The 26,184-nt window shown below is 37.3% G+C and overlaps 3 protein-coding genes across 3 annotated transcripts; 1 reads left to right on the forward strand and 2 right to left on the reverse strand.

The window, feature by feature from the left end:
* Nucleotides 1–660: 660 nt before the first annotated feature.
* LOC115971236 (serine/threonine-protein kinase SAPK2) lies at nt 661–24,079 on the reverse strand. The gene is made up of 10 exons (XM_031091021.1): nt 23,995–24,079; nt 3,837–4,009; nt 3,642–3,716; nt 2,637–2,738; nt 2,426–2,479; nt 2,219–2,311; nt 2,036–2,128; nt 1,834–1,938; nt 1,575–1,673; nt 661–1,145 (listed from the first exon to the last, which is right to left on the reverse strand). Exons 2-10 carry the CDS (start codon nt 3,954–3,956, stop codon nt 867–869), a joined length of 1,020 nt encoding a protein of 339 aa, XP_030946881.1. The 5' UTR covers nt 3,957–4,009; nt 23,995–24,079; the 3' UTR covers nt 661–866.
* Nucleotides 6,296–8,058, reverse strand: LOC115971240 (plant cysteine oxidase 1-like). The gene is made up of 5 exons (XM_031091025.1): nt 7,778–8,058; nt 7,529–7,677; nt 7,209–7,353; nt 6,788–6,991; nt 6,296–6,705 (listed from the first exon to the last, which is right to left on the reverse strand). Exons 1-5 carry the CDS (start codon nt 7,893–7,895, stop codon nt 6,587–6,589), a joined length of 735 nt encoding a protein of 244 aa, XP_030946885.1. The 5' UTR covers nt 7,896–8,058; the 3' UTR covers nt 6,296–6,586.
* LOC115971237 (14-3-3-like protein) lies at nt 23,891–25,974 on the forward strand. Its single transcript, XM_031091022.1, has 4 exons — nt 23,891–24,574; nt 24,988–25,110; nt 25,296–25,412; nt 25,521–25,974. The coding sequence occupies exons 1-4, from the start codon at nt 24,089–24,091 to the stop codon at nt 25,587–25,589; spliced, it is 795 nt and encodes a 264-aa protein (XP_030946882.1). The 5' UTR covers nt 23,891–24,088; the 3' UTR covers nt 25,590–25,974.
* Nucleotides 25,975–26,184: the final 210 nt, after the last annotated feature.

The following is a 26,184-nucleotide window of genomic DNA, read 5'->3' on the forward strand; positions in this document are numbered from 1 at the left end:
TATGAATATAAGCAGGAACAAGCTAAAGGATAAAATTTACAGCAACTAAACTCATAGTCGCAACAGATGCATTATACTCTTTCAGAAAATGGTGACACAGAGTTTATACATGGCTACTTTATGTTTAACCATGAGGGCTCATTTTTTTTTTTTTTTTTTTTTATTTATTTTAAAGAAGTCAACATTTGTATTGCATAATCAACGCAGGCATTTCAATGAACACACTTTCGACACTCAAACTCATCGAGATTCGAAAGGATTTATCATCCCTCTAATTGAAGGACCACAGCATATTATGTGTCATGACAAATGGCAAAGCCAACGCGAATGGTGACAGAGCTGTCCACGTTCTACCATATAATTCAGAAGAATCAATTATTTTCCTTCCCTTCTATAAAACTCATCTCACAACAATGTGGGGTGAGAATAAAATAAGGGTTGTATCTTCCAGATTTCCACTGGTGTAGATACTATAATAATTGATCATCATAAAAAGAAATAAAAAAATTAAGCATGTCTGATTCTAAAACTCTTCTCTGAGGGTATATTAACCATATACTAATTACATATGGACCATATGGTGTCTGAATCATGCCCATACACGTCAACACGCATAGGATGAGGCTACCATTATAATATTTCTCACATCATTCTATAATATGGTTTCAATAGGACCTTCAACTTCATTGCAATAAAATAAAAAACAGAACGTAACAGAAATTATTATGAGAAAACTATGAAAAGTAAGTAATGCAAGTGACACTTGAAGGACCCTTTTTATCTACCAAATGTCAACCACAGATTATACAACAGGGAATAGTGGATCCAATACCTCAACAAAGCAAGATCTATATTTACACTTCCACTCATAGTGGGCACACAAAATCACCACTCATTTCTATATCTTCAACATCTGCATCACCATCCAAGTCATCAAGATCCATGCTGCTGCCTCCAAGCAAAAGCCCACCAGCCTTAGGCAAATCAAGAGTTTTACCTGCCTCTTGTATTATCGCCAATACTTCCTCAACACTCTGGGATGGATTATTTACATCATTGCTCTGCCAGCTTCCTCCTTCCGCGAGTTCTACAGGCAAGTTCTTTAAGAACCATGGGTGGATTTTAATTTCTGGGATCGTTATTCTCTGCAAAGGTACAAGTAAAGACCATGAGGAGAAAACCAACCTATAAATATACATTGTAATAGGATGAGCTCAGGCAAGAATAAACAACTGATTTGGGCAAGAATTGACAACCACAGCACAAAATTATTGGGTTGATAATACTCAAAATGTCACCAATTCATAAAAAGACCTTAAGGGGAGGACTAGCTATTGAAACTTGAACATTTGCAGTGACTAAAAAACATGTGTATTGTCTAGTTAGTGCTTATACAAATAGGATAACAATAATAGTTAGGTATGAGAAGTGCAGTGAGACCTCATACACTAATTTCAAGATTTCAGGCATCATCAAATTTGGTAAAGACAGGCAGGCTATCTGTTGGGTAAGCCAAACCATCTAGCAGCATTTACAGAACCAACATTTCAATACCAAAATGAAACCTCATTTACCTTTTCTGGGTTAGCCACAAATATTCGAGATAGAAGATGTTTACATTCCATGGAAACTCTGACATAATCCGGAATTGAGTATTGGACACTAAGTATCCGCTGCCATAGGCCACAATATTCAAATTAAGACTTCCATATAGAAAAAGAAAACTTCCATATATATTGTATTATCTTTATCTTATGATTATTCTAATGGGGGTAGAAAAATAAGCCAATGGTGAAGGGGGGCAGTTTGAAAAGTTCATACCATATAACTTACCCCAATTGTTTTTCTGAAGTTTCTTGGATCACCAGGATCTTCAAAGGGATATGCCCCAATGAGCATCACATATAAGGTAACACCACAGGACCAAACATCTGCAATCTATAGTTCTTAAGGATTAGCTGTAGAAAATAGGTGTCAAACGAAACAAAAAAAAAATGTATTCATGCAATGAACAAGTAAAAAAACAGAGTATCACCTTTCCATCATACTCTTTCTTAGACAGGACCTCAGGTGCAATGTATGCTGGCGTCCCTACAGTAGACTTTGGTTGTGAATGCAACACAGATGACTAACAAAATGATGTAAAAGCATTAGTAACCAAAGAGTAATGGACATAAGGAGTCTGATATAGCCCTGCTGTATGGGTGAATGCAATTACCTTTGAGTACCCAAAATCACATATTTTAACACGTGGTGCTGTGCTTCCATCTAAGAGTGTATTCTCAAGTTTAAGATCTCGATGACAGATTTGCTGCAACACATGAATTTTCTTCACATTACACACTACCAAAGATCATAGATAAAGAAATAACAATTTGGATTGAAATGTTATAAAACACTCTTAGAGAACGGTCAGAGTTCTTACCATTGAATGACAGTAACTGACCCCTGATATCAGTTGTTGAAAGAAAAACCTTGCCTGATTCAAATGACCAAAGTAAGGAATGGAATTTCACTATGATTAAATGCTTCTAAAAGCAAGATAGACTTAATTCAAATGCAAGTACATATTAAAATTGGAACGATTAGAGAATCCCATGGGACATCCAAAAGCCCCATATTTTATCATAAAATACCTCATCCTCACTAAATCTTCCAGCACTGCATATCCTCTCAAAGAGTTCACCTCCAGCAGCATACTCCATAACTATCGCTAAATGCGTTGGTGTTAGCAGGACCTGCAACAATCAGCCCTGTAAGCCTTTTAAATAAAATTTGATTAAAAAAAAAAGGCAAAAATGCCTTTTTGTTCCCTATATTTTGGCAATGTTTTCAATTGTTCCTCAAGTTTTTATAACTTCACTTTGGTCCTTATATTTTTAAACTTCTCATCATTTGGTCCCTGCCATATTTCACTTATATAAAACGCACAATTTTTAAGTTAGCAGTGCAGTCCATTGATCACATATGCATTCTCTTTGAGACGATGGCAGGGACCAAAATGACAGAAAATTTAGAAATATTAGGACCAAAATGAAGTTATAAAAACTTGATCTTGGTGACCAAATTGAAAACATGGGAAAAATATAGGGACCAAAAATGTGTTTTTGCCCAAAAATACACACACACACAAAGCCAAGTTCTCACAACAACTAGAACATCCTACTAATTAAAGCATAAAATGCTCCAAACAGCATAATTTAGCATCTTCCCCTAAACCCAACAAACATTCTGAAGATGAAACTTAATCTACGTTCATGGTGTATCATTTTCTAACATAATTCTCAAAGTACTTGTACCTGGAAGAAAGATGGAAAGAGAAGGTAGACTAAAAGCAGCTTATCTGATTATTGCTATCTATCATCTCATATTTTCTTTTAAACCTTATCGTCAAACATATATCTAGGCACTAGCTTCATTTCTAACATATACGCTACACTTTTCTAGCTTAGACTTATAGAAATTGGTATAGAATATTTACAAGTGGCTAAAAACTAAAAGTCAGGGTACAGTCTAGGAAGCAAGAACAAGAATCATATGTTAATTGACAGATACCAAGTTTCATTCTTTAAGTTAAAAACGAACACCCAGAAGAACTAGAAAAGAATATCCATAAGTACTTGGTTGAAAGAATATCAAACCTCTTTGAATCTAACAATATTAGGATGCTTCAATGATCGATGGTTCATGATTTCCCTCTGCACGTGTTCATCAATCTGCAACATTTAAGAATGCCCCTCAAGTCAATCAACCCAAAACCAAAAAAGCCATATCTAAAAAAAGAAAAGAAAAGAAAAAGTAGTGAAAAAAATGTCAAAGGAGATGAATAAGCAGACCTTCTGGCCTCTCTCAATGAGCTTAACAGCATAGAGTTCTCTGGTCCTCTTATCTTTAACCAGCTTGGCTACTCCGAAATTCCCAGACCCAATATTTTTCATAATCTCATACCGTTCCATGCTTTGTTAATTTCAGACAGAAAACCAGCCAAAGCAATCTCTCTCTCTCTCTCTCTCTCTCTAGGCTTCTACGTTTACTTATTGTCTTGGTAAACCTGAGAGGACCAATACATTAAACTAACCAGTAAGATTGTGTTGTGGAGTTTAGGCCCACTTTAGGTGTAGAGTATGGGTCACCACTCACCAATCCCTTTTTTTTTTTTTTTTAAATATAATTTCAAACTTACGGCGACCACTTTACATAATTTTTTTATATTATCGGACTGAGATATTACTTAATTTTTTTTGTGAAAAAAATAAAAGATCAAATTTTAAGTCTCTTTATTCTTATTATATAAGTTGAATTAATCAGAACCGAACTTTATCAGTTAACTAGGACGGCGAGAACACAATCTTAATTCAACACAGCCAGAGACTGACTGCAGTGAAAATATGAAAGAGAGATATGACACGTGGAAGAAACGGTGGAGATTGAAAGGGAGAATGTCGGTCGGGCAGCGTGGAAGGTGGAGAACAATTCTTTCCCCCGACAAAAAAGAAAAAAAAAAAAAGAGTAAAAGACGAGCGAGGCAGACCCACAATTGCTACACGCCAAATATAGAAGAGGGTAGTATGAAATTACGATTCCTTAACTCAAAAGTTCGCTACTTTGTGATTCAGGCCCACGTTTTTTTGGTAGGAATGGGTCTGCCTCATGGTCCCAGAGTTTAATACCCCATACTTTGTCTAAGGAACTACAATTTTCTATATTTTACTTTAACCAGAAATACCAGATAAGAATGTTTGGGGTTATTCTAAAATTGTTAACCGTATATAAAATTTCTAAAATTATTCTAGTATTTATTACTGTATAAATAATTGAAAAGCAAAATACAAAGAATTTACAATAGAAATTTCCAAAGTTCAAGCCTCTTGTTTTCCGTTATAATTATTAAATTATCAAAAAATAAATAAATATTTTTAATAAATTTATTGTATAATTAATAAAAATAAATTGAACGAAGTAAAATATGAGCTAATAAAAAAAAGAGATATTAAAAATAATGAGTGAGAGGTGAATGTAGCATGAATTTTTTATTTATATATGTGTATAATTATACTATGAAAATTAATATTATTTATTAAATTTTAAAGTATATATGTATCTTAAGGATAGTTAATTCTCGATATGATTCGTGACTTAATAGCTACACATAACATTATTTCATAGTGAATTCTATTATATGAAAGGAATTTATAGAGTGACAATAGTTTAGAGTATAGATGTCACTAGGTCGTATCTATCAAAGCCCTAATCAATTGTTCAACTTGTGACAATTTTTGAATGGCAAATGAATGAATCAAGCACGATAGTTACAAGCTATTGATGTCCATTTATCACAACATGGAGATTTTAGGTATCAATTTCTCACACGTAACCACTAAAAACCACATTAATTATAAGGGAAAAAAGCAAGTCATGATAACCCCAAAACTCAAACACCCAAACACAAGATGTATTTATAGAGAGAGAAAATCACAATGGTCAAAAAACCCTTTGAGGCCTAGCCCACCAAATTAATCCACTAGTAAAGATTATTGTGAATTGCAATACGATACACTTATAAATCACAATGGGTTTTTTTTTTTTTAATTAATTTAAATATATGATAGGGTTGATTGGATAGGATCTGCATAGGAATAAAGTAACAACTTTCTCTCAAGTTCTAAAACTCGCTCAACCAAAATTCAAGCGAGTTTCAAGTGAAACTCTTTGTTCAATTTTAAAAAAGAAAATTTTATTTTTCGCCTGAAATTTGTTTGACATGACAATCTCTCTTAAGCAAAAATATTTAAACAACAACTCCACTTTCAGATGCTAGTCTTCTAATCTCATGTGCTATACTTCGATAAAAATCAATACCAGTTGATGATTGCAAATATAATTGAGATTTGACAGAGTATGCCAACACTAGAAATCATAATTTATATATATATATATATATGAGTTATGTTAACAGGTACCCTTAAGGCCTTAACGCATTTGTTAATGAACCATTTTAAGAAAGTTTTAATACTACTTTTATAAAAAAAATATTAAAAAAAACTATAAAAAAAATTAGTTACTTTTTTGTTTTCTCATAAAAAAAAACTTCTAAAAATATTTTCTAAATCAATACTCTTTAAGTTATTCGATTCGATTATAATATTTCTTGATCTTATGACTACAATCTGTTGTTTATTGTCCAAAGTGGTTACATCATCTGATATATTTTGTTGTCATGCCTCGTATGATCATATCGGTGCCTCGTACCCACAAGCCACAGCCCAAACAACAACGAGGTTTATCCAAAAAGAAAAGAAAAGAATAATAATAATACAACAATGTCACACTCAAATTACCACTTCCCTGGTGGCAATGGCAGCTGTACGTATAAAATGGTGAGCTTTCAACAACATTCATTTGCTTGTTGGCAAATATTTGGCAAGATTTACATCACTAATTTGCTCCTACTTGTCTTTTATAGGCCAGGCCAACCCATCTGACTCGTTCCTGCGTTACATATATTTACACCATACAACCCATCTAGGGCCATCCTGTAGTACTCAAAACTTCACAAAAATATGAGCATACTGCATCGTGCACACTACTACATCCCTGTCCAACCCGACAAAAAGTCATATTGGCTAACAATTGGGGGGCCAAGGTAAGGTTCTCCAATAACAACTAGATCATTTGGTAGATCTTTTTCCTCAAGCATTGCATAGCCTGGGCCAAAAGGTGGAGGAGAAACATTAACACTTCATCACATGATTTAGATAAAAGTAAAACAACATGGATTAGTAATTACCATGAAGAGAAGGAATAGGAAGGTCTGAGAAATAAGTAGAGCGCCTTTCAAGCTCTTCAGAGTATGGTGGAGACAACACATCCAAGATAGCACAAGGAGTCAATGCAGTGAAAGAATGAATGTTACCACCACTTCTTGGATAAAGGACAGAAGGTTCACACGGAGCCTTGAAAATGCCATCTACTACAGTGGCCGCCAGTCCAGCTGCACCCACCATTTTAAGTTAGGATTCTTTCAACTTCGATTCTATTCGTTTCATGGTTCAAATTAAATATTACAAATCTAAAATTGTACCAATTAACTGTGAAATGGACCCATATTCTCGTTTAACAGGTTTCTAATCAAAAGTTAGTAAGCATGCTAAAAAAAACAGTGCTGATGTTATTGTTCGTACAGAGCTTTAATTCCTATAGTTTCTTACATGTTCGGCCTCCAGAATTTGTCACTTTCACCCAATCGTAAGATTTGATATAAACAGAACCGTAGAGGAGCTTGCTTATGACTGTCATTCCAGGGTGATCATGAAGAGGAAATGTCCCCCCTGCTGGAAAGCAAAACACTCCCATCTGCTCATAAAAACAAACCACCTCAAAACAATAATTCTTCGTAATCAAGCAATGAAGCAAGGAAAACAAACACTTATTCTAGTAGTGTATTATCTAAAGACTAAAGACTAAAGCATATGACAGATCGAAGTAAAGGAAATATATGTGGCTGAGGCATAAACATTTTTCCACTTACAGAGAAATTGTCACATTCATGAATGTGAATATAAGTGATCTCAGAGACGCTTTGCCCATCAATCAATCTCTTGTCACTTTTTGGACTTGGTGTCGGAGACTCACATGAGCCAAATTCATCAATCCCCACGTCTATGGCTTCAGTTATGTCTGCATTAATTCATCATTCAAACAAATTTGTTATAATACAGTAAGAGTTAATAAACAAGAACATGCATGAAGATTACAACAGCTAAAAAGCCCAATATACCTAGGAGATTTTTCAGCCATTGAATTTGTTTATAGGTTGGAAGCTCCTTCTGAGAAAAAACAGCATTACAGGCATCATATATCAATTGTATTTTGCTTCTCTCCGTTGCACACTCCATCACTTTTTTTTGTTTTTGGGTTAGGAAAATTAATTCGTGTGTTGGGATTCTTATCTTGTCAGTTTTGCGTTCACAGTTATCCTTAAATAATGAGAGTTAGCCATAGGAAGACTTGGTACTAAGTTATGTCAACCAAACCAGGGGCGTGTATATTGACTTTCACCTTACAGTGGGCTTCTTTTATTCTAATTGGAAATTTTGGTGCCATTACACACGGCGGGCCTTAAATCAATCAAATTGTACACACTTGTAAAATCTAATTGTACACAATATTTGCCCTCTGTTTAAAAGTAAAAGTGGGCTGTAGACAATTGGAAAGGGAGAGTCATTTCCAATTGGCATTTTTCTCGGCTTCTAACGTAACTTAGAAAACAAAAACATTGCTTTGGGCCAAAAGTACTTGCTTTTGTGCCGCATGGGAACGTCATACATCTCTAGATGCTGACCACGGAAAAAGACTACTTCACTGGCATTTGGCAACTTGCCAACTTGCCATGGCCCAAAAAATATCCATATGTGATTTATATAGTTTTAGGGCCATAAATTATTCCACAACTATTTTGCTATAAACTCTGACATGACAGATTGTTAGTAGGTAATTATCATTTACAGATGGACCAACAATTTTTTCTTCATCAATCATACTTTGCCACATTACAATTGTGGTAAAAAGTTGTAAAAAATTTTGTGATCTTAAACTTTTCCATGTCTAACCAAAAAAAAAAAAAAAAAAAACTGCATCCGTATCAGTTGGTACTGTTATGGATTTTGCAATATGGGTACCAGTACCACAAAAAAAATTCACCATTGAAAAGACATGTGATTAGGAAAATAAAACTTATGTTACTGTCGTTTATAAAAAAAAAACTTATGTTACTGTCAAGAGCTAGACTATGCTAAATTCAATTCCTCCTTTCCTGTTGTTATATTTATCAAATTATTAAAACAAAGAAGTTATATTAGTTGTGGTTGTGGAGTCACTAAAAATAATGTTATACGGACTACAACTTCACATTTAATAAGTTGTGAAATTTGTTTAAATCTACAGCATTACTCTTGTTTAAGGGCCTCAATAATTTTAAATAAGTTTATTGACACAAAATTTTCTTAATTATTGACACGATTTTTTTTTTAATTGATACCATTGTTATGATTGATATATAATAAAAATAGTATCATTATGTGAAAGTGATGTTTCAAACAACACTTATCATCTTACACTAACATCGTCCTAGATATACTTACGGTATTGCTAAAAATAATAATAAATTAACTTTGCCGTGAACTAGAGGGTATGGACTATGGACTTTACTAGTTGATTTAGGAGAACCCTGTTTCAAAACTTTCTGTTTTTCTTTTCACACCATAGTACTATTGCTCTCTCATACTAATAGGGTAAAAGAAACCCATGTGGAGTCCACTGATTCCATTAGGTGACTAAGCCAGATAGGATGACACTGGAAAATGGAGTGTGGAAATAATGTCTTTCCCAATTCATTGTATATCAATGCAATTGTCTTTTTATTGAAGGCTTCCATTCATTCCTCAGCTTTAGAAACCAAATAAGATGTTTCTATTTATTTTAAGCATAAATTGGCAGAGTTTTAGAGATCTCTATGTGTTTAATTCTTTAATTAAAATGGTAGCTTTTGAAGATTATTATGTTTTAAAGTTTATTTAATAGTTAATACTAGTGATAGGTATGTGCATTGCACACTTTTCAAATTTTTTTTTAATAAATTAGTATTACTATTATTGTGATGCATGGAAACTCATAAGTATTATTGTAAGGGCCAAGCTTTGAACACTCGTCCAGACGATGGATGGATCTAGGCCCAAAAAGCCCAAAAGAATGAATTTGTAGAAAGTGGGTTAGAAAACTGGGTTAGAATGAGTTGGATCGCGAATAAAGTGGGCCTAGTTGACCGGAACAGGGAAACAAGTATAGACACCCCATTTTACAACTTGCATTTAACCAACCGATAGATCTTCAGATTTGTGATACAAAACAAATCTTGATACTCTAACAATCATAATGATATGTCATGGGTTTTGATTGGACCATCTGATTAAAAGTAATCATACAAACAATTTTCAATGATCATGGCTCACTTACACGATGGGCCTAATCACGTTCTATTTTAAACACTTAATTTTGATTGGTTTTCACACAAGAATTAATTTATAATTAATTAAGTGTGATTTTTTATTGGATTTCATTTTTTTTCATTTAAAAAAAAAAAAAACAAAAAAAACAAGTTTTCCTTTAGGGCATCTTATCTGCTCTTTTGAAAAAAATTTGGAGATAGGAAAAATTCAAAAAAATGCAAGAACGTCATTATCTTCAGCAGCAACTTGAATCGCATTTTTGGCCTGGAAAACATTGAAATTTGATTTTCTCTATTTCTATAAAAGTTGTAGATAATTGAATTTCCTTTCAAAAAACATCAATCCCGAATCAATTGGAATTTTGAGCAGCAAGTTATGGCCAAAATACGAAACAGGTGCAGAAGATAACACAAAGTCAGCATTATCTTCAATTTTCTCTCAAAATTTCAAATGGGGATCAACATCAAATCTGTTCAAGCCTATCTAATAAACTTATCCTTTCCCTTTGCTTCAGAAGAAAGATTTTTGAAAAATAAATTGGATAGAGAAACAGATACATCCTGTGAAAAAATTCAAAAATGCTCAAAAAACGTTATTATTTTCAGCAGCAATTTGAAACGCATTTTTGGCCTGGAAAACGTTGAAATTTGGTTTTCTCTATTTCTGAAAAAGTTGTAGATAATTGAATTTCCTTTCAAAAAACATCCATCTTGAATCAATTGGAATTTTGAGCGGAAATTTAGAGCCAAAATACGAAGCAGGTGCAGCATCATCTTCAACTTCCTTTCAAAATTCAAATGGGGATCAACACCAAATCCGTTCCGGCTCATTTAAACAGGTTATCTCCTCCCTTAGCTTCAGAAGAAAGCTAATAACTTAGCTTTAAAGCTAAGTCATCTCTTCCCCTATAAATAGAGAAGACCTCTTTCATTTTCTAGACCCCGAATTCCCTTTGGAGAGCTAGTGAAAAAGCAGAAAAAAAAAGATGTTGTGCAACCATTGTTCCTACTTTGGTTGTAGTTTAGTACTTCCTTGCTTTCTCCCTAACCCTTTAAGTGATCACTTCCCCTTTTTAATTTATGCTCTATGTTGATAAGTAGTTAATTATGTTCTTAACTTTCTACACATGCTTCAATAAATGCTTAACAAGTCATTATTTGTTTCTTTCATGATATGCTTGGATGAACATGCCTATATGTCGCATTGATATTCCTTTTACATGCTTAGATGAACACTTCTAGGCTGAAGCACAATTTTCTTTTGACTGCTTAGAAGAACATGTCTAGGTAATTGTTCTACTTTTTTTAAAATGCTTGAATGAACATGTCTAAGTGTTTTAATTTTCTCTAGATGAACATGTCTAAGGGATTTTTCCTTTATTTCTTTTCATAATTGCTTGGATGATCAAATATGCTCAAATGTTTTATTTTTATTTGTTTCTCTTTGCAATTATGTTGATAACAAATAACATGACAACTTTGTTCACATGCTTAGATGAACATGTCTAGGAATTCTTTGTTTACATTGATTTCTTGGATGAACATGCCATTACCTTAATGCTTTCTTTACATTAAAATTGTTATCTAAAAAGTTTCACTTTTTGTTTCTTTTTATGTCTAATTCCCCTAACACATATTTGTTTACAATTCCTGCAAATTAACATGTTTATATGACATATTGTTTGTATTTGTTCGACATGACATGATATTGACCACCTTAACCTAGGAGACTGGTTTTACTGGGCTAGATGGGTGTTTAATCCATTTTCATCTCGTAAATTAGCCTTCAAACCAAGATTAAGGGTTCTAGACTATGCTATTGTATATGTAATTTTACATTTTTTAGAATGTAACTAGGAAATAAAGCAATATAATTTACTTTTCTTAGATTGTATTTAGGACAAAAAAGCATTGTAAATTTTTATTACAAAATTTGATGTAAATTGTCATATACATTAATACAACATAAGTATTTTTTATTGAAGGTTTTCTTATTTTTCCTTTAAAATTAAATAAGTGGTGATTTCATGTAAAACCCTCGATCTAGGGGGGAGTACATTTTACAACAGGTTAAATTGAATTAGAGAAAGTCGTCCTCGGCACAGTCCAAGGAGATCAGTTCTTATATATTCCTTTCAAGTTTGATTACAAAGTTGGTTCTTGATTGCTACAGTGTTTCTCTTGTGATTTTTTCGATCCTCATCCATGGAGGATCTCTTACATTATATAGTTCCCTTCGGACGATCTTGATCCTACACTTGTCGAACATTCAAGTTGCTACTCGAGTGCTTGTCCCATCAAACACCCTTTCAGGCTTTCTGTGAGTTGTGGTAGCTAAGGTAGCACTGTTCAGGGGTCTTCTCCACATAAATGCGGTCAGAAAGTTAGCTGCAGGACATTTAATGCGGTGGCAGCAGTTTTTCCTTAAATATTTCCTAGCTCCCATTCTTCCAATTTGTTTTAACATGCACGCCCCTCTCAGTGGAGTCTCCTGTAGGGTCATTTTGGGTGGTAGAATAGGCATTTGATCTGTGCTTCGTTCATCCGAGAAAATAATCCTCCTCAGATCACCTTTCCCGACCTCTCCACTTGTATTTTACTTATAAAACTCTAAACTTGACATCCTTACTGTTGTTTATTAGTTCTCAGACCAATCAACATCCTCGGCCGAAGCCCAAGGCCCAATTCACTATTTTGAGCCCTTATCCCTACAATTATTATTTAAAATATTAAGTAAATTTAACAGATTAACAAAAACATAATTATAATCTTGGAAAAAAATTATTGTTTTTGCTTCCAATTGTTGCTAATCAATAGATATTATTAGTGAAACAATAAATAAAATTTTATTTCTATTATTTAAGTTAATAATATTACATTAAAGGTTAACGAAAATCTCTTAATATATTAACATTATTTATATAAAATGTGAGACAATACTACAATATATAAAATTTTAATATTACAATATTTATATCAATCTTAATGTGAAGGAAAAAAAAAAAAAACACGATAGTAAAATTTATTTGATAATGAGATACAAATTATAGGGAAAATGAAACATCTAAAAAAATGTTTTCCTTTAAATGTAGAGCGTTAATTTTTAACATGTATGTTAGTAGTGAATTTCAATAAGAATATATAAAATAATAAGTAACAATTTGTTAGGAGGTTGCACTTGCATAAAGCGGAGATAAAACTTCTTATTTGAAACATGAAAGAAAAAGATTGTATAATTTAAGGATGAACAAAAAAAAAAAAATTATACCCTAAATTTTGTATACAAAAATGTTGAGATGATCACTATTAGAAACTTTCATATATATAGTGAATTCCACAATCATGCAAATATGAATAAATATTTGGATCACAATTGGATAAAAGTTATACAAAGTAACAAAATTGAATATCACCCACTAATTGATTATCCAAAAAAAAAAAAATCATCCACTAATCAAAACACCAAAATTTTTTTTTTTTTTTTTTGCATTAACATCAAAATAATAACAACAACTTTTAAACAATAAAATACATAAATTAATCTTTTGCCTCAAATGTCATTCAATATTGAATTTCATGTCCAAAAAAAAAAAATATATATATATATATATATAATGAAAAGTATTAAAGCAAATAAAAGAATAAGGTTAGAGACTAATAGCAAAATGTGTGTCTGAGAGAGAGAGAGAGAGAGAGAGGGAGAGATATCTCTAATAGGGGGAACAAAAACAAAAATAAAATTGTGAAACAAATTTTTATTGAAATTCTTAAACTTATAAGAAGGATAAACATTCCTAACATATTTATCTCTAAAAATATAGAAGGGAAAGAAGGAAATGAGACTTATTCACTCAAAAGAAAACAAAACATTGGTTTGTGCCATAGCAAAAAAAAAAAAAAAAAGGTTTGTGCCAAAAGTTCTTGCTTTTGTGGCGCATGGGAATATCATCATACATCTCAAAATGCTGACCTCGGAGAAAGACTACTTCATTGGCATTTGGCAAGTTGCCATGGCCCCCAAAAAAAAAAAAAACTGCATCCACGTCAGTTTGTATGGATTATGCATCATGTGCACTACAAAAAAAGTTCACCATTGAAAAGACACATGATTAGGAATTTAGGATAATAAAAGTTATGTTACTGTCAAGAGCTAGAATTAGACTAAAATCAATACCTCCTTTCCCTTTGTTATGTTTATCAAATTATTAAAAATAAAAAAGTTACGTTAGTTGTGGCAGCTGTGGTTGTGGAGCCGCTCAAAATAATGTTATATCAATCACAACCTCGTAATTAGTAAGTTGTGAAAATTTTTTTTATATGCAATATTACTCTTATTTAAGAGCTTCAATAATTTTAAATAAGTTTACTAATACAAAACTTTTCCCATTATTGATATGATTTTTTTTCCCGATGATTAGTCTTTTTTGATTAATATATGGTAAATGTGGTATTATTGATGAATTCATGTGAAAATGATGTTTCAAACAACATTTATCATCTTAACACTAACTCAGTTGCAGAATACTTAGAGTGTGTTTGGATACTGCTTATTTTGATGTTTGGATACTGCTTATTTTGATGAAAACTAAAGACACTATAGTAAAAAAAAATTAAAATGCATGAATAGTGCTGTGGGACCAATTTTAATGAAAGTTTTGCTAAAAAAAGAGGTTTGTGGGTCTCGTGAACAGTATACGGGACCCACTAAACAGTGCATAATCACGTGAAACGCTCTTCTAAAAAAAAAAAAAAAAAGGCCAAAACGCAGACGCTAGCAGCTGTATCCAAACGGGTACTTATCTTATTGCCAAAAAAATTAATAAATTAACTTGCCATGAATTAAAGGGCGTGGACTATGGACTTTATTAGTTGATTTAGGAGAACCTGTTTTTCTTTTCACCCCATGCTCTCTCATAGTAATAGACTAATAGGGTATATAACTCATGTGGAGTCCACTGATTCCACTAGGTTACTAATGGCCTGTTTGGATTGAGGGAGAGAATGTAGGAGTGGGAGTAGAATAGAGTTAGTTGGAAATTCTAAAATAGGGTATAAGTGAGAGAGGATGACACTTAAAAAATTAGTGTGGAAATAATGTTTTCCCTAATTTGTTGTATATCGATGTTATTGTCTTCTTTTTATTGAAGGCTTCCATTCATTCCCAAGTTTGGAAATCGCATAAGATGTTTCTATTTATTTTAAGTCTAAATCGGCAGATTTTTAGAGATCTTCATATATTGAATTTGTTAATGAACATGGTTTGAAGATCATTATATTTTTAAGCTTATTTAATATTAGAGCATGTACAAAGCCATTTTAGTACAAATTTATTGTTTATATTTGTACAGGGTTTGATCCCAGACCCATTGAACCTTGGGCCCTGGCCTTATGGTATAGTACATGATCCCATGCCCACTGGACCTTTGACCTTGGTCTGGACTCACTTCAAGGCCCAATCTAAACCCAAATACCATAATGAATCCATCTTGTCTTAAATGTATTAGAAGCAAGCCCATGTCGATCAATTATAACTTAATCGGGAATGTGTTTGCTCAGAACAGTCTATGTTCTCGGCAGCCCGGTATTGCCTTGAGGAATATTGCTGCCGAGTAGTCTTTTGGAGGCTGGAACCAGTTCCAATGCCATTACCACTGTTCCCAATAGAGCATATTCTTACCATGAATAATTAGATTGGACCCCACCCACATGAGTGAGATCAGAAAGTAATCATAACACCTCCACCCACCTCAAGCTATAAATAGGAGAATAGAATGAGAAGAAGGGGTTGGCAATTATATGGAAAAGAGAGAGGAAGAAGTGAGGAGAAAGTTGATGCCACAACGAGAGTGAGGGAGAGTAACTTAGAGAAGAAAAGGGAGTGAATTTGTGAAAACGGAGAGGTGCATTTGGTAGTCTAGTTAGGAACTATCCATAGTAAGAAACACAAAACCCATAATACAAATAGATTGTGAGCCCAATTACTAGCCCTATCCATCAAGGTAAATTTGGGCACACATAATATTAATATTCTAAGTAAAATAATTGTGGGGCTAGAGAATTTGTGATCCCGGCCCACTTTCCATTAGGGCCCAAGGCCCGCGCCGAGGAGAGTCGTTGCCGAGGACACGTAGTGAAAGTTCAAATGGCTTAAAGATGCAGCCGAGGACAACCCTGTCCTCGGCATCCCAAGGCCTAGAAGGGAAGAACGACACGCCATCAAAGGCAGCCCCCAAAGCGCTCCCAGAAGAAAAGATGAGTAGAATAGGACTCGCACGGGGGTACAGTGTGGGAGCGGTTCAAGGAAAAGATGTCACCTCCGCATTGAATGTACCAACAAACGTCCTGGCCATATTGATGGGAAAAGACCCCTGAACAGTGTGACTTCGGTTATTGCAACTAACAGAAAGTGGAAGAAGGTGGCTGATGGGACAAGCACTCGAGTAGCTACCTGCCTAATCAACAGATAGAAGGTCAGGATCAACTAAGAGGAACTATATAATGTAAGAATTCATATGCCAAAAAAGGGCATTATGTATGGACTCTTGAACCATTGTAACCGGAGAAAAAAAGGGATAATAAGAACATAAAACTCCTTGGACGAGGGCCAAGAACCAAAGCCACCCAAGCCTTGCCGAGGAGAACGTTTTCTTGGACAAACTCAGTTCACCTCTGTGCAATCATCATGAACACCATGACTAACTACTGTCCAATAACCAAGACCTAACCTTTTAGCCCACTCTCTACAAACTTATTGTTTGGGCCTTTAACATTCGAACCCAACAAACCAATTTGGGGTCGTTATAAATTGAGTCCTTACAATTGGCGCCATCTGTGGGAAGGCTTGTGTATTGGCGCAGGCAGCGGTTAGTCATGGTAGGATCAAGCCCCTGTCAACAAGGGTCCCTCGAAAGAAATAACTTTGGCAGTGGTGTAAGCCATACGAAAGCTCCTCCATCATTTCCAGCAGCACGCGGTTGTTGCCCTAACTTAGCTCTCACCCAAGGCTACACTTCAAAGTGCCAGTGGCACGGGCAGTTCTAGGGGTTTCTAACATCAAGTCTATGCCCCACACCTTTGTCAAGGGGCTAATCCTCGCGGGTCCAATAGCCCGACTCACAGAATTCCTATAAGTTTTGGACAGAACCAAGGTCTTGTATGGTCTTCGGACTCAAACCTATGGGAAAACCAACTACTTTAAGAAAATCTAAGTTTTGGACAGAACCAAGGTCTTGCACGGTCCTCAGACTCAAACCTATGGGGAAACCAACAACTAAGAAAATCTAAGTTTTGGACAAAACCAAGGTCTTACATGGTCCTCGGACTCAAACCTATGGGGAAACCAACTACTTTAAGAAAATCTAAGTTTTGGACAGAACTAAGGTCTTGTATGGTCCTTGGACTCAAACCTATGGAGAAACTAACTACTTTAAGAAAATCTAAGTTTTGGACAGAACCAAGATCTTGCATGGTTCTCGGATTCAAACCTATAGAGAAACCAACTACTTTAAGAAAATCTAAGTTTTGGACAGAATCAAGGTCTTGCATGGTCCTCGGACTCAAACCTATGGGGAAACCAACTACTTTAAGAAAATCTAAGTTTTTGATAGAACTAAGGTCTTGCACGGTCCTCAGACTCAAACCTATGGGGAAACCAACTACTTTAGGAAAATCTAAGTTTTGGACAAAACCAAGGTCTTGCACGGTCCTCGGACTCAAACCTATGGGGAAACCAACTACTTCAGGAAAATTTAAGTTTTAGACAGAACCAAGGTCTTGCACAGTCCTCGGACTCAAACCTATGGGGAAACCAACTACTTTAAGAAAATCTAAGTTTTGGACAAAACCAAGGTCTTGTATGGTCCTCGGATTCAAACCTATGGGGAAACCAACTACTACAAAAAGAAAGTGCTAGATAGAACTAAGGTCTTGCATGGTCCTCGGACTCAAACCTATGGGGAAACTAGATACTCCAAGCAAATCCAAGTACTAGACACGGCCCAAGAACACGCTCGGCACCTCGAATGATGCCTTTAGCTCCCTATAAGTATGTCTAGATACAAATTCAATGCCCCATGGGCGCGGGTAAGTTAAAATTCTGGGATGTGATCCCAAATACATCATATGCACAACCATTCATACATGTTAAGATAACTAGTTCAAAAACCATGAGATTCGCAACAATAGTAAATATCAGCAAGGGCAACGAACATGTAATTTAAAGGAAAAAGGAAGAAAAGAATTTCATATATGTGGTCAAAGAGTTTAATTACAGGAAAATTCCAAGATCCTCAAAACAAAAGGGAAACTAATTAACAGTTAAAATAGAAACAAATACAAAAGTTGGCTGGGGCTCCTACTTCTTCAATTTTGTTTTGCCACTTCCTGGGAAGGCTGAGCAGGATTAGCCTCGAGACCCTGAGAGACATCCCCTTTCTGGGAAGGTCGAGTAGGATTAGTCTCGAGGCCCTCGGAGACATTAGCAAGGGGAATAGCCTGAAGGGGCTGAACCAAGAGGGCCGGCTCCTCGGCATCAGAGATCTGAGAACTGACTGTAGACTTGGCAACCTCCTGAGGCATCTCAGGATTCAGACCTCTAGGTGCTTTTGTCACCTCATGCAGCTCTCCTCCCTTAGTCAACTCGTCAGGAATGACAATGACCTGAGCAGCTTCTGACTGAGCAGCCTCAGCCTCCTATGGAGCGCTTACAGCCTCGGAGCTGGCGAAGGCGATCTCACGGATGGCCGGAGGATAGTACACCTTCTCCGCCTTCCACAGGTCGGACGAAGCCTCCACCCCGGCTCGTTTGAGGGCGTCATTCCAAACCTGGGAGTAGTATAGCCTGTATATGCCAGGGATTTGAGCTCTAAGGGTGGCCTGGGTATCGGCTACCCCCGCATCGTAAGCCTCCTCCTCGACCTTGTCCCTGGAGGTCTCGACCTCCATCCTGGCCAACTCAGCCTCTGTCTTGGCCCTTTTAGCTTCGTCCCTGGCCCATTCCGCGACGCCCTTAGCCTTCTCTGCCTCGGTCAGTTTTTTTTTTTTAAATCACTGATTTGCTCATTGGCGATCTCCAATTGCTCCTCGACGACAAGCAGGCGCCTCGTCTGTTCCTCGGCCTATTTTTGGGCACCGTCCAGGCCTGCCTCAGCACTATCCCTGGCCTTGGTCATCTCTTTTAAGTCCTCCCTGGCCTTCGCAAGGTCGGCCTCGGAATTTTTAAGGGTTCGCGCAGCCTCTATACGTTTATTACGCTCAAGTTCCGCAGACTTACTCTGCCCCTTAGCCTCGTTCTCCAGCCTATAAGTGGACTGGACGACCTGCCAATTGAAACAAATACATTATGAATGAAAATCTGGGAGCAAAGGTTGACGAAGTCATAAGTATTAAGAGTCTTACCATACCCAGATACCTCTTCATGCTGAGGAAAACCTCCTACATCCTCATATTCTTCAACTCGGTTATGTCAGTGGGAAGCAACAGGGTCATCTCCAACGCGTCGGCCACATAAGTGCCTTCGCCATCTCGGAAGCTCCTCATGGATGCATCTTCCATCAAAGGCTCCCCGTGGAGCATTGGGGCGGGAAGCCAAGCATTGGGCGTGGACTGGGCATCGACCCCTTTCCCCTGGCCTTGATCCCCGATCTTTAACTGTTTTGGAGCTCGCGGGGCTTCGTCCTCCTTTTGAGAGGAGTGGGATTTCTCCCCGTCCATTGGCTGCTTACCCTTGGAACTCCTCTTCCTCTTTGGGTTGGTGGGCTCAGGTCGAGGAGGTAGAGTGGATTGTGGAGGGGTAGGAAGTTTGGGTCGGGGAGATTGTGACTGCGACCGGGAAGGAGAAGACATGGTCTGGCCAGGCTGGGGCTGTGGAGGGGGAGGTAGAACATTGGGTTGCGACCTTCCTTGTACACCCTTCCCCGGCTGGCCTTCAAGCAGGTCGAACAAGCTGGTCGGGGGCTTTCTCTTAACACCCATCTCCGCCCGAGATGATGTTCCCACTGACAACAGTTCCACCTTGGACAAGTCAAGGTCACCTAGGTCACCGGAAGGATCTTCGGATGGATCGGCCTGGTCAAATACACCGAACCCCTCTTCGGACAGACCCAAATCACCCTTGTCCTCCGCTGCTTGGTGAGACGGGGAAGAGCCCGCCAACGGGATGCCCTCCGGGACAGGAGATCCTTCAGAGATCAAAAACCTGTGCTCGACTACAGTGATTTTTCGAAGCCGAGGTTCATTAGTTCTGATCACGTGCTTCGGGGCAGCAAATGACTTCTGGATGGGATCGTACCCTAAGATTTTGTGAGCGGCTCTGACTTGACCATCCTCGTCATTTACAAAAACCGCCGCCTTGAGAACGATCTCCAAATCCACTCGGTTGATCAGATGAAAGTGTCGGTGAAAGGCGTGTGGATCTGCAAAAAAGGGCATGTTCATGGTTAGTAACCGAACCACACAAAATTAAGACAGCGCAAAGGATTGGCCCCCTCCTACTCTCTACACCCCACCTGGTTCTCCCTCCACAATTGGGTAAGGAAGACCATCGTGCCACTCCCCAGATACAATAAGAAAGTCCTTGTTCAATCATTTGTTGGACTCGGGGAGGCACTAGGTTAGCCGAACCCTATTGTCTCTCGTCTTCATGTAGTAGGATTTGCCCCTCAAATGTTGGAGGTTGTAGCACCAGTTTACGTCATGATGAGTTAGTCTTAACTCCATTTTTTCGTTTAAGGCGTCCACACAACCCAGAATCTTAAATACATTAGCAGCGTACTGGGTGGGAGTTAATTGGAAATGTCTAAGATAACTCCTCATTACCGGCCCCATGGGGATTCTCATACCGCCCTCTATAAAGGCGAGAAGGGGAATCACCATCTTGCTCGTCCTTCTCTTAAGATGTCACTCCCCCTTCTTGCAGTACCTCAAACTTACATTAGGGGGTATCCTATAGTTGGCGATGAACTTTTCCATCGCTTCTTCGGTCTCAACCAACTTTTTTAATTTAACCATCTCTAGGAACTACTAAACAGACTCAGGGGATGACGGGAGAAGGAGCGGAACAAGAGAAAAATAAATCCAAAAGAGAAAAAACACGAGTTAGTGAGAGCAGAAAACTTACAGAAAAGAGGAAAAGTTCCTCGAACAAGCTTTTTATGCTGGAGATAGACTTGAATTTGGATGGAAGTTTGACTGAACCCAGGATATGTACGCTAGAACTCTTAAGTGCGAAAGTGAAGAGACAAATCAGTTCTAAAAATTATTTATACCTCCCATCAAAAGTAACTGCGCGAATTTTCCCGCCCATAAAGGTAAGGAAATCTCCACCGTTAGATTACCATCGCACCGTTGAACGTGGGAAGCACAGAGCCACCCGCATTTAATGAAGACATGTTTCACCTACCAAGGCTCCAAGAACGTGTCTCGAGCAGACGAAAAGTCTCTGATACTGATAGATGACAAGGATTGACAAGCTATGACAGAGGCTTGATGTCATCAAAACCCTTATCTCCGTTCAAGGAGCCGGACAGCAAGATTTTGAGGGGCTATTGTGGGGCCAGAGAATTTGTGATCCCGGCCCACTTTCCATTAGGGCCCAAGGCCCGCGCCGAGGAGAGTCGTTATCGAGGACATGCAGCGAAAGTCCCAATGGCCTAGAGATGCAGCCGAGGACGACCCTGTCCTCGGCATCCCAAGGCCTAGAAGGGAAGAACGACACGCCATCAAAGGCAGCCCCCAAAGCGCTCCCAGAAGAAAAGGCGAGTAGAATAGGACTCGTTCGGGGGTATAATGTGGGAGCGGTTCAAGGAAAAGACTTCACCTCTGCATTGAATGCGCCAACAAACGTCCTGGCTACATTGATGGGAAAAGACCCCTGAACAGTGTGGTTTCGGTTATTGCAACTAACAGAAAGTGGGGGAAGGCGGCTAATGGGACAAGCACTCGAGTAGCTACCTGCCTGATCAACAGATGGAAGGTTAGGATCAATTGAGAGGGGCTATATAATGTAAGAATTCATGCACCAAAAAAGGGCATTATGTATGGACTCTTGAACCATTGTAACCGGAGAAAAAAGGGATAATAAGAACATAAAACTCCTCGAACAAGGGCCAAGAAACAGAGCCATTCAGGCCGTGCCGAGGAGAACGTTTTATTGGACAAACTCAGTTCACCTCTGTGCGATCATCATGAACACCATGACTAACTACTGTCCAATAACTAAGGCCTAGCCTTTTAGCCCACTCTCTACAAACTTATTGTTTGGGCCTTTAACGTTCGAACCCAACAAACTAATTTTGGGTTGTTACAAATTGAGTCCTTACAATAATAATTATTAAGAATTTGTTTCAGTATAACTTCACATGTGCTAGTACTTAGTGTTATATATTTTGTTCATAGTCAATCTTAAATTCAAAAAAATAAAAGAAAAGAAAAAAAGAGGAGGTTTGTGGTAGGTCAACTAGCAGAGCAAAATTTATTTAGCAAAAAAAAAAAAAAAAACCTAGCAAAGCAAAATTTAGTCATCTTTATCTTTTTGTGTGATAGAATAAAATATTATTTTCTGTAAAGAATAGATAGTTAAAAGTTTTGTAACTTAATTAACACCTCTTAATATTTTCAACAAAAATGTTCAGAATTCAAAATCCCTCACCCATTATAACTATCAAATTATAAAAAAATTACAAAGAATAATAGAATATATTTGAAATCTTTAGTCCATTCCTACTTGTCACAACTCTTTGCAATTTTTCTTCTCCTCTTTTGCCAATTTTATAATAATGCTAAATTGCTAATAAACCCTTTGTGTACATTAAGAACAAATGTAGTGATATGGTGTCACCTTCCTGTAACAATGTAATATTTTGGATCCACAGTTATCGCTATAGAAAATGCCAATGTAGTGACGCACTCCATAATTAAAGGTATTCATTTTTTATGGAATCCTTTTTCAATAACTTCTCAAGAAAAGTTCACTTTACCCTAATATAATTTTTACTCGTGTCCAATTTTAGGGCCATTTTTTTGTATTATTATTATTATGCTCATATGAGATTGTTTAAGAACCATTCTACATAAAATGTTTAAGATTTCGTTTCAAAAAGTTATTGTAGGCAAACTATATTGACGTTAGAAGTAGTGATATTTGAAAGTTGAGGAGAGCCTTGAGTTTCAATTATCTCTCAATTAATAAAGTTTTTTGTTGTTGAATAAGAGATATGCGATTCGAATCTTGTCTACGCTAAAAATCCAGTTGGTGTATTGACTTGATGATGATGAACAATTATTATAGAATGGATATCATATGTTGAAATTCTATCATACCTAACACATATATTTGTGGTTTATTATTGTATAAAACTTAAAATTATTCCTTAAGCCTCTGAACCATTTGAATATTTGATTGCCTTGAGTGTGAAGAATTTATCATCCAATACTTCTCAGACAGCTGGGCCTTGTCTTTTCTAAACAAAGCATGTCTCTCAGCAGCCCAGCCATGAGGCAAGGGTAGATACTCATTACTCAATGGTCCATAGACATCCCAAGGCAACTGGCCCAGAGCCATTGGTGTACAGTGCACTACCTCTGACTCACATTGGGCCCATCCAATATTCAAAATTTCAAACCACCCACTCAGCCATGCGTTCAAAACTTTCAAATCCTAGCTAACCATTCGTAACCAAAAAAAAAATAAAAATAAAAATAAAAACCGTGTTTGCCAGCTGCATTTTTACTTGCCAGATAGACAAAAAAGAAACAAAAAAAAACACCCACACCCGCTCCCGGCTTCCCATCTCTAAAATCAACGGTTCAAACCCCACTCTGTATTCCATCCAACGCTCCAAATTCCATCACTGAAATCCATCTCCCTCCCAACGCAATTATCGCCCCCCTACTGACTCTCCAAAAAAGCCCCCCCCCTTCTCCCCAAATTAGCTTAGCCTCTCATAAACTCAAATTAATACCCCACACACCCACACACACAAACACAAACACATTCTCTCTCTCTCTCTCTCTCTCTCCAGATCTAAAATCGCTGATTTCTCTGAGTCTTATTTGGGTTCTTGAGGGCTAATTTTATCATCAACAGCAATGGCGGTGACACCCTCGGCTCGCGAAGAGAACGTGTACATGGCGAAGCTTGCCGAGCAAGCCGAGCGGTACGAGGAGATGGTGGAGTTCATGGAGAAGGTCTCCGCGGCGGTGGAGAGCGAGGAGCTCACCGTCGAGGAGCGAAACCTTCTCTCCGTGGCGTACAAGAACGTGATCGGCGCGAGGCGGGCCTCGTGGCGCATCATCTCCTCGATCGAGCAGAAGGAGGAGAGCCGCGGCAACGAGGACCACGTGTCCATGATCCGGGACTACAGATCCAAGATCGAGTCGGAGCTCTCCAACATCTGCGACGGAATCCTCAAGCTCCTTGACACCAGACTCATCCCCTCCGCCGCCACCGGCGACTCCAAGGTCTTCTACCTCAAGATGAAGGGCGATTATCACCGCTACTTGGCGGAGTTCAAGACCGGCTCCGACCGCAAAGAGGCCGCCGAGAGCACCCTCACTGCCTACAAATCCGCTCAGGTCAGATCTTAGGGTTTCTCATTTCTATCTTTCTTATCTTATATACAATCATATTTATGCATTCGATTTAAATGCAGATCTACTATGCTTAGCCCTTAGGGAGTTAGGGTTTGTTTAGATCCAAAATTTAAATGCATGTTATTTCAATTGAGAAATTTGTGCGAAATATATATTGATTTTGATGACCTTACTGTTTTAATTAAATCTGATTTCTTTTTTTATTTTCACGTTAATTTGTGATCGTGGAGTTTGGGACTAAGGCCTTGTTGTTGTTGTTGTTGTTGCATTTATTCAAATTAATTTGGAATAATTTTATTTCCTGCGAATAATTTTTTGCAATATATTTCATTGTTATTTGTTTGGTTTTGCGAATTGTTCGAAGATATACATTGAATGTAGGTTTGTTTATGCAGGATATTGCAAACACTGAGCTGGCTCCTACACATCCAATCCGGCTTGGACTTGCTCTGAACTTCTCTGTGTTTTATTATGAGATTCTGAATTCCCCGGATCGTGCTTGCAATCTTGCTAAACAGGTTGGGAAACTGAATTCCATATCACTTTCTATATATTGTCTTACATTTGATCTAGATTGTTCATAGGGTAGCTTCGCAAGTTAGGCAATGGTTTGTTTGGTTTCGGAGTTGTGTTGTTTTGGGAAGGACTAGTAGAGTCATGCGTGTTACTTATTAGTGCTTTGTTTTTTCCCTGTGCCAATCAGGCTTTTGACGAAGCGATTGCTGAGTTGGATACCCTGGGCGAGGAGTCGTACAAGGATAGCACTTTGATCATGCAACTTCTCCGTGATAACCTCACTCTTTGGACCTCCGACATGCAGGTTTAGCACTCGATCCTTATTTTAAAGCTATATCTTTGCTCTCTTGCCTTCAATGTTGTTTTAATCTAATCTTATGTTGGTTCTGCGTTAATTTTGGTTTCGATCTAGGATGATGGTGCTGATGAGATCAAAGAAGCTGCTGCAGCAGCAGCACCCAAGAACGATGAACAGCAGTGAACTATGGATTAGGGTTGAGCTTCTCCTCAATGTCTTTTTAATCGGAGAAGGTGCTTGGTACTAATTTCACCGCTACTCTGAATTCGTAGGCATTCTTGTTTATTGTTACTGAATGGTGGAAGCTCCGGGTCCTTTTAGCTTATCCTATCAAATTACATGTGTTTTCTGGATGCGCCTTGTTTTTCTTGAAGATATTTATGCCTTTTATTTTTCCCATCTTGGGCATTTTATTTTGCTTTTTCTTTTTCTATCATTAGCTTCATAATGTTTTCGGTTTCCCAGTTAAGGGAATTTATCTTAGTCTAGTTTGATTGGTGTTCTATTCTGTAAGATCAAAAGGTGCATTGATATATTTATTGGATGTTTGATGATTGCTTTCAGTCTACCCCAATGAGCGTGGTAAATTTGTTTCCATTGTACTTGTTTTGGAATTTTCACTAATTTCCGGCCAACTCTCTACTCCCCTCAATTCAAACATGTCATAAATCTAATTCGTTAGAAACACTAAAATGTATCAATCAGTTGGCTACAAGGATCTTGGTGCTTAGTGTGCGATTGGATTGGGCGTCTTGCTCAATCCGTGCGTCTGTGTTTT

The sequence above is a fragment of the Quercus lobata genome, chromosome 12 (assembly GCF_001633185.2).
Source record: "Quercus lobata isolate SW786 chromosome 12, ValleyOak3.0 Primary Assembly, whole genome shotgun sequence".
NCBI lineage: Eukaryota > Viridiplantae > Streptophyta > Magnoliopsida > Fagales > Fagaceae > Quercus > Quercus lobata.

What these genes read in the sequence shown, in the direction of transcription:
- LOC115971237 (XM_031091022.1), top strand. Translation starts at nt 24,089, where the DNA reads ATGGCGGTGACACCCTCGGCTCGCGAAGAGAACGTGTACATGGCGAAG. An exon ending in CTGCCTACAAATCCGCTCAG is followed by an intron (nt 24,575 to 24,987) that starts GTCAGATCTTAG and finishes TTGTTTATGCAG; the next exon opens with GATATTGCAAACACTGAGCT. An exon ending in CTTGCAATCTTGCTAAACAG is followed by an intron (nt 25,111 to 25,295) that starts GTTGGGAAACTG and finishes TGTGCCAATCAG; the next exon opens with GCTTTTGACGAAGCGATTGC.
- LOC115971240 (XM_031091025.1), bottom strand. Translation starts at nt 7,895, where the DNA reads ATGGAGTGTGCAACGGAGAGAAGCAAAATACAATTGATATATGATGCC. An exon ending in ATGAATGTGACAATTTCTCT is followed by an intron (nt 7,354 to 7,528) that starts GTAAGTGGAAAA and finishes TTTTATGAGCAG; the next exon opens with ATGGGAGTGTTTTGCTTTCC. An exon ending in TCCTATTCCTTCTCTTCATG is followed by an intron (nt 6,706 to 6,787) that starts GTAATTACTAAT and finishes CTTTTGGCCCAG; the next exon opens with GCTATGCAATGCTTGAGGAA.
- LOC115971236 (XM_031091021.1), bottom strand. Translation starts at nt 3,956, where the DNA reads ATGGAACGGTATGAGATTATGAAAAATATTGGGTCTGGGAATTTCGGA. An exon ending in TCATTGAGAGAGGCCAGAAG is followed by an intron (nt 3,717 to 3,836) that starts GTCTGCTTATTC and finishes TAAATGTTGCAG; the next exon opens with ATTGATGAACACGTGCAGAG. An exon ending in TTGTGGCTAACCCAGAAAAG is followed by an intron (nt 1,146 to 1,574) that starts GTAAATGAGGTT and finishes GTACCTTTGCAG; the next exon opens with AGAATAACGATCCCAGAAAT.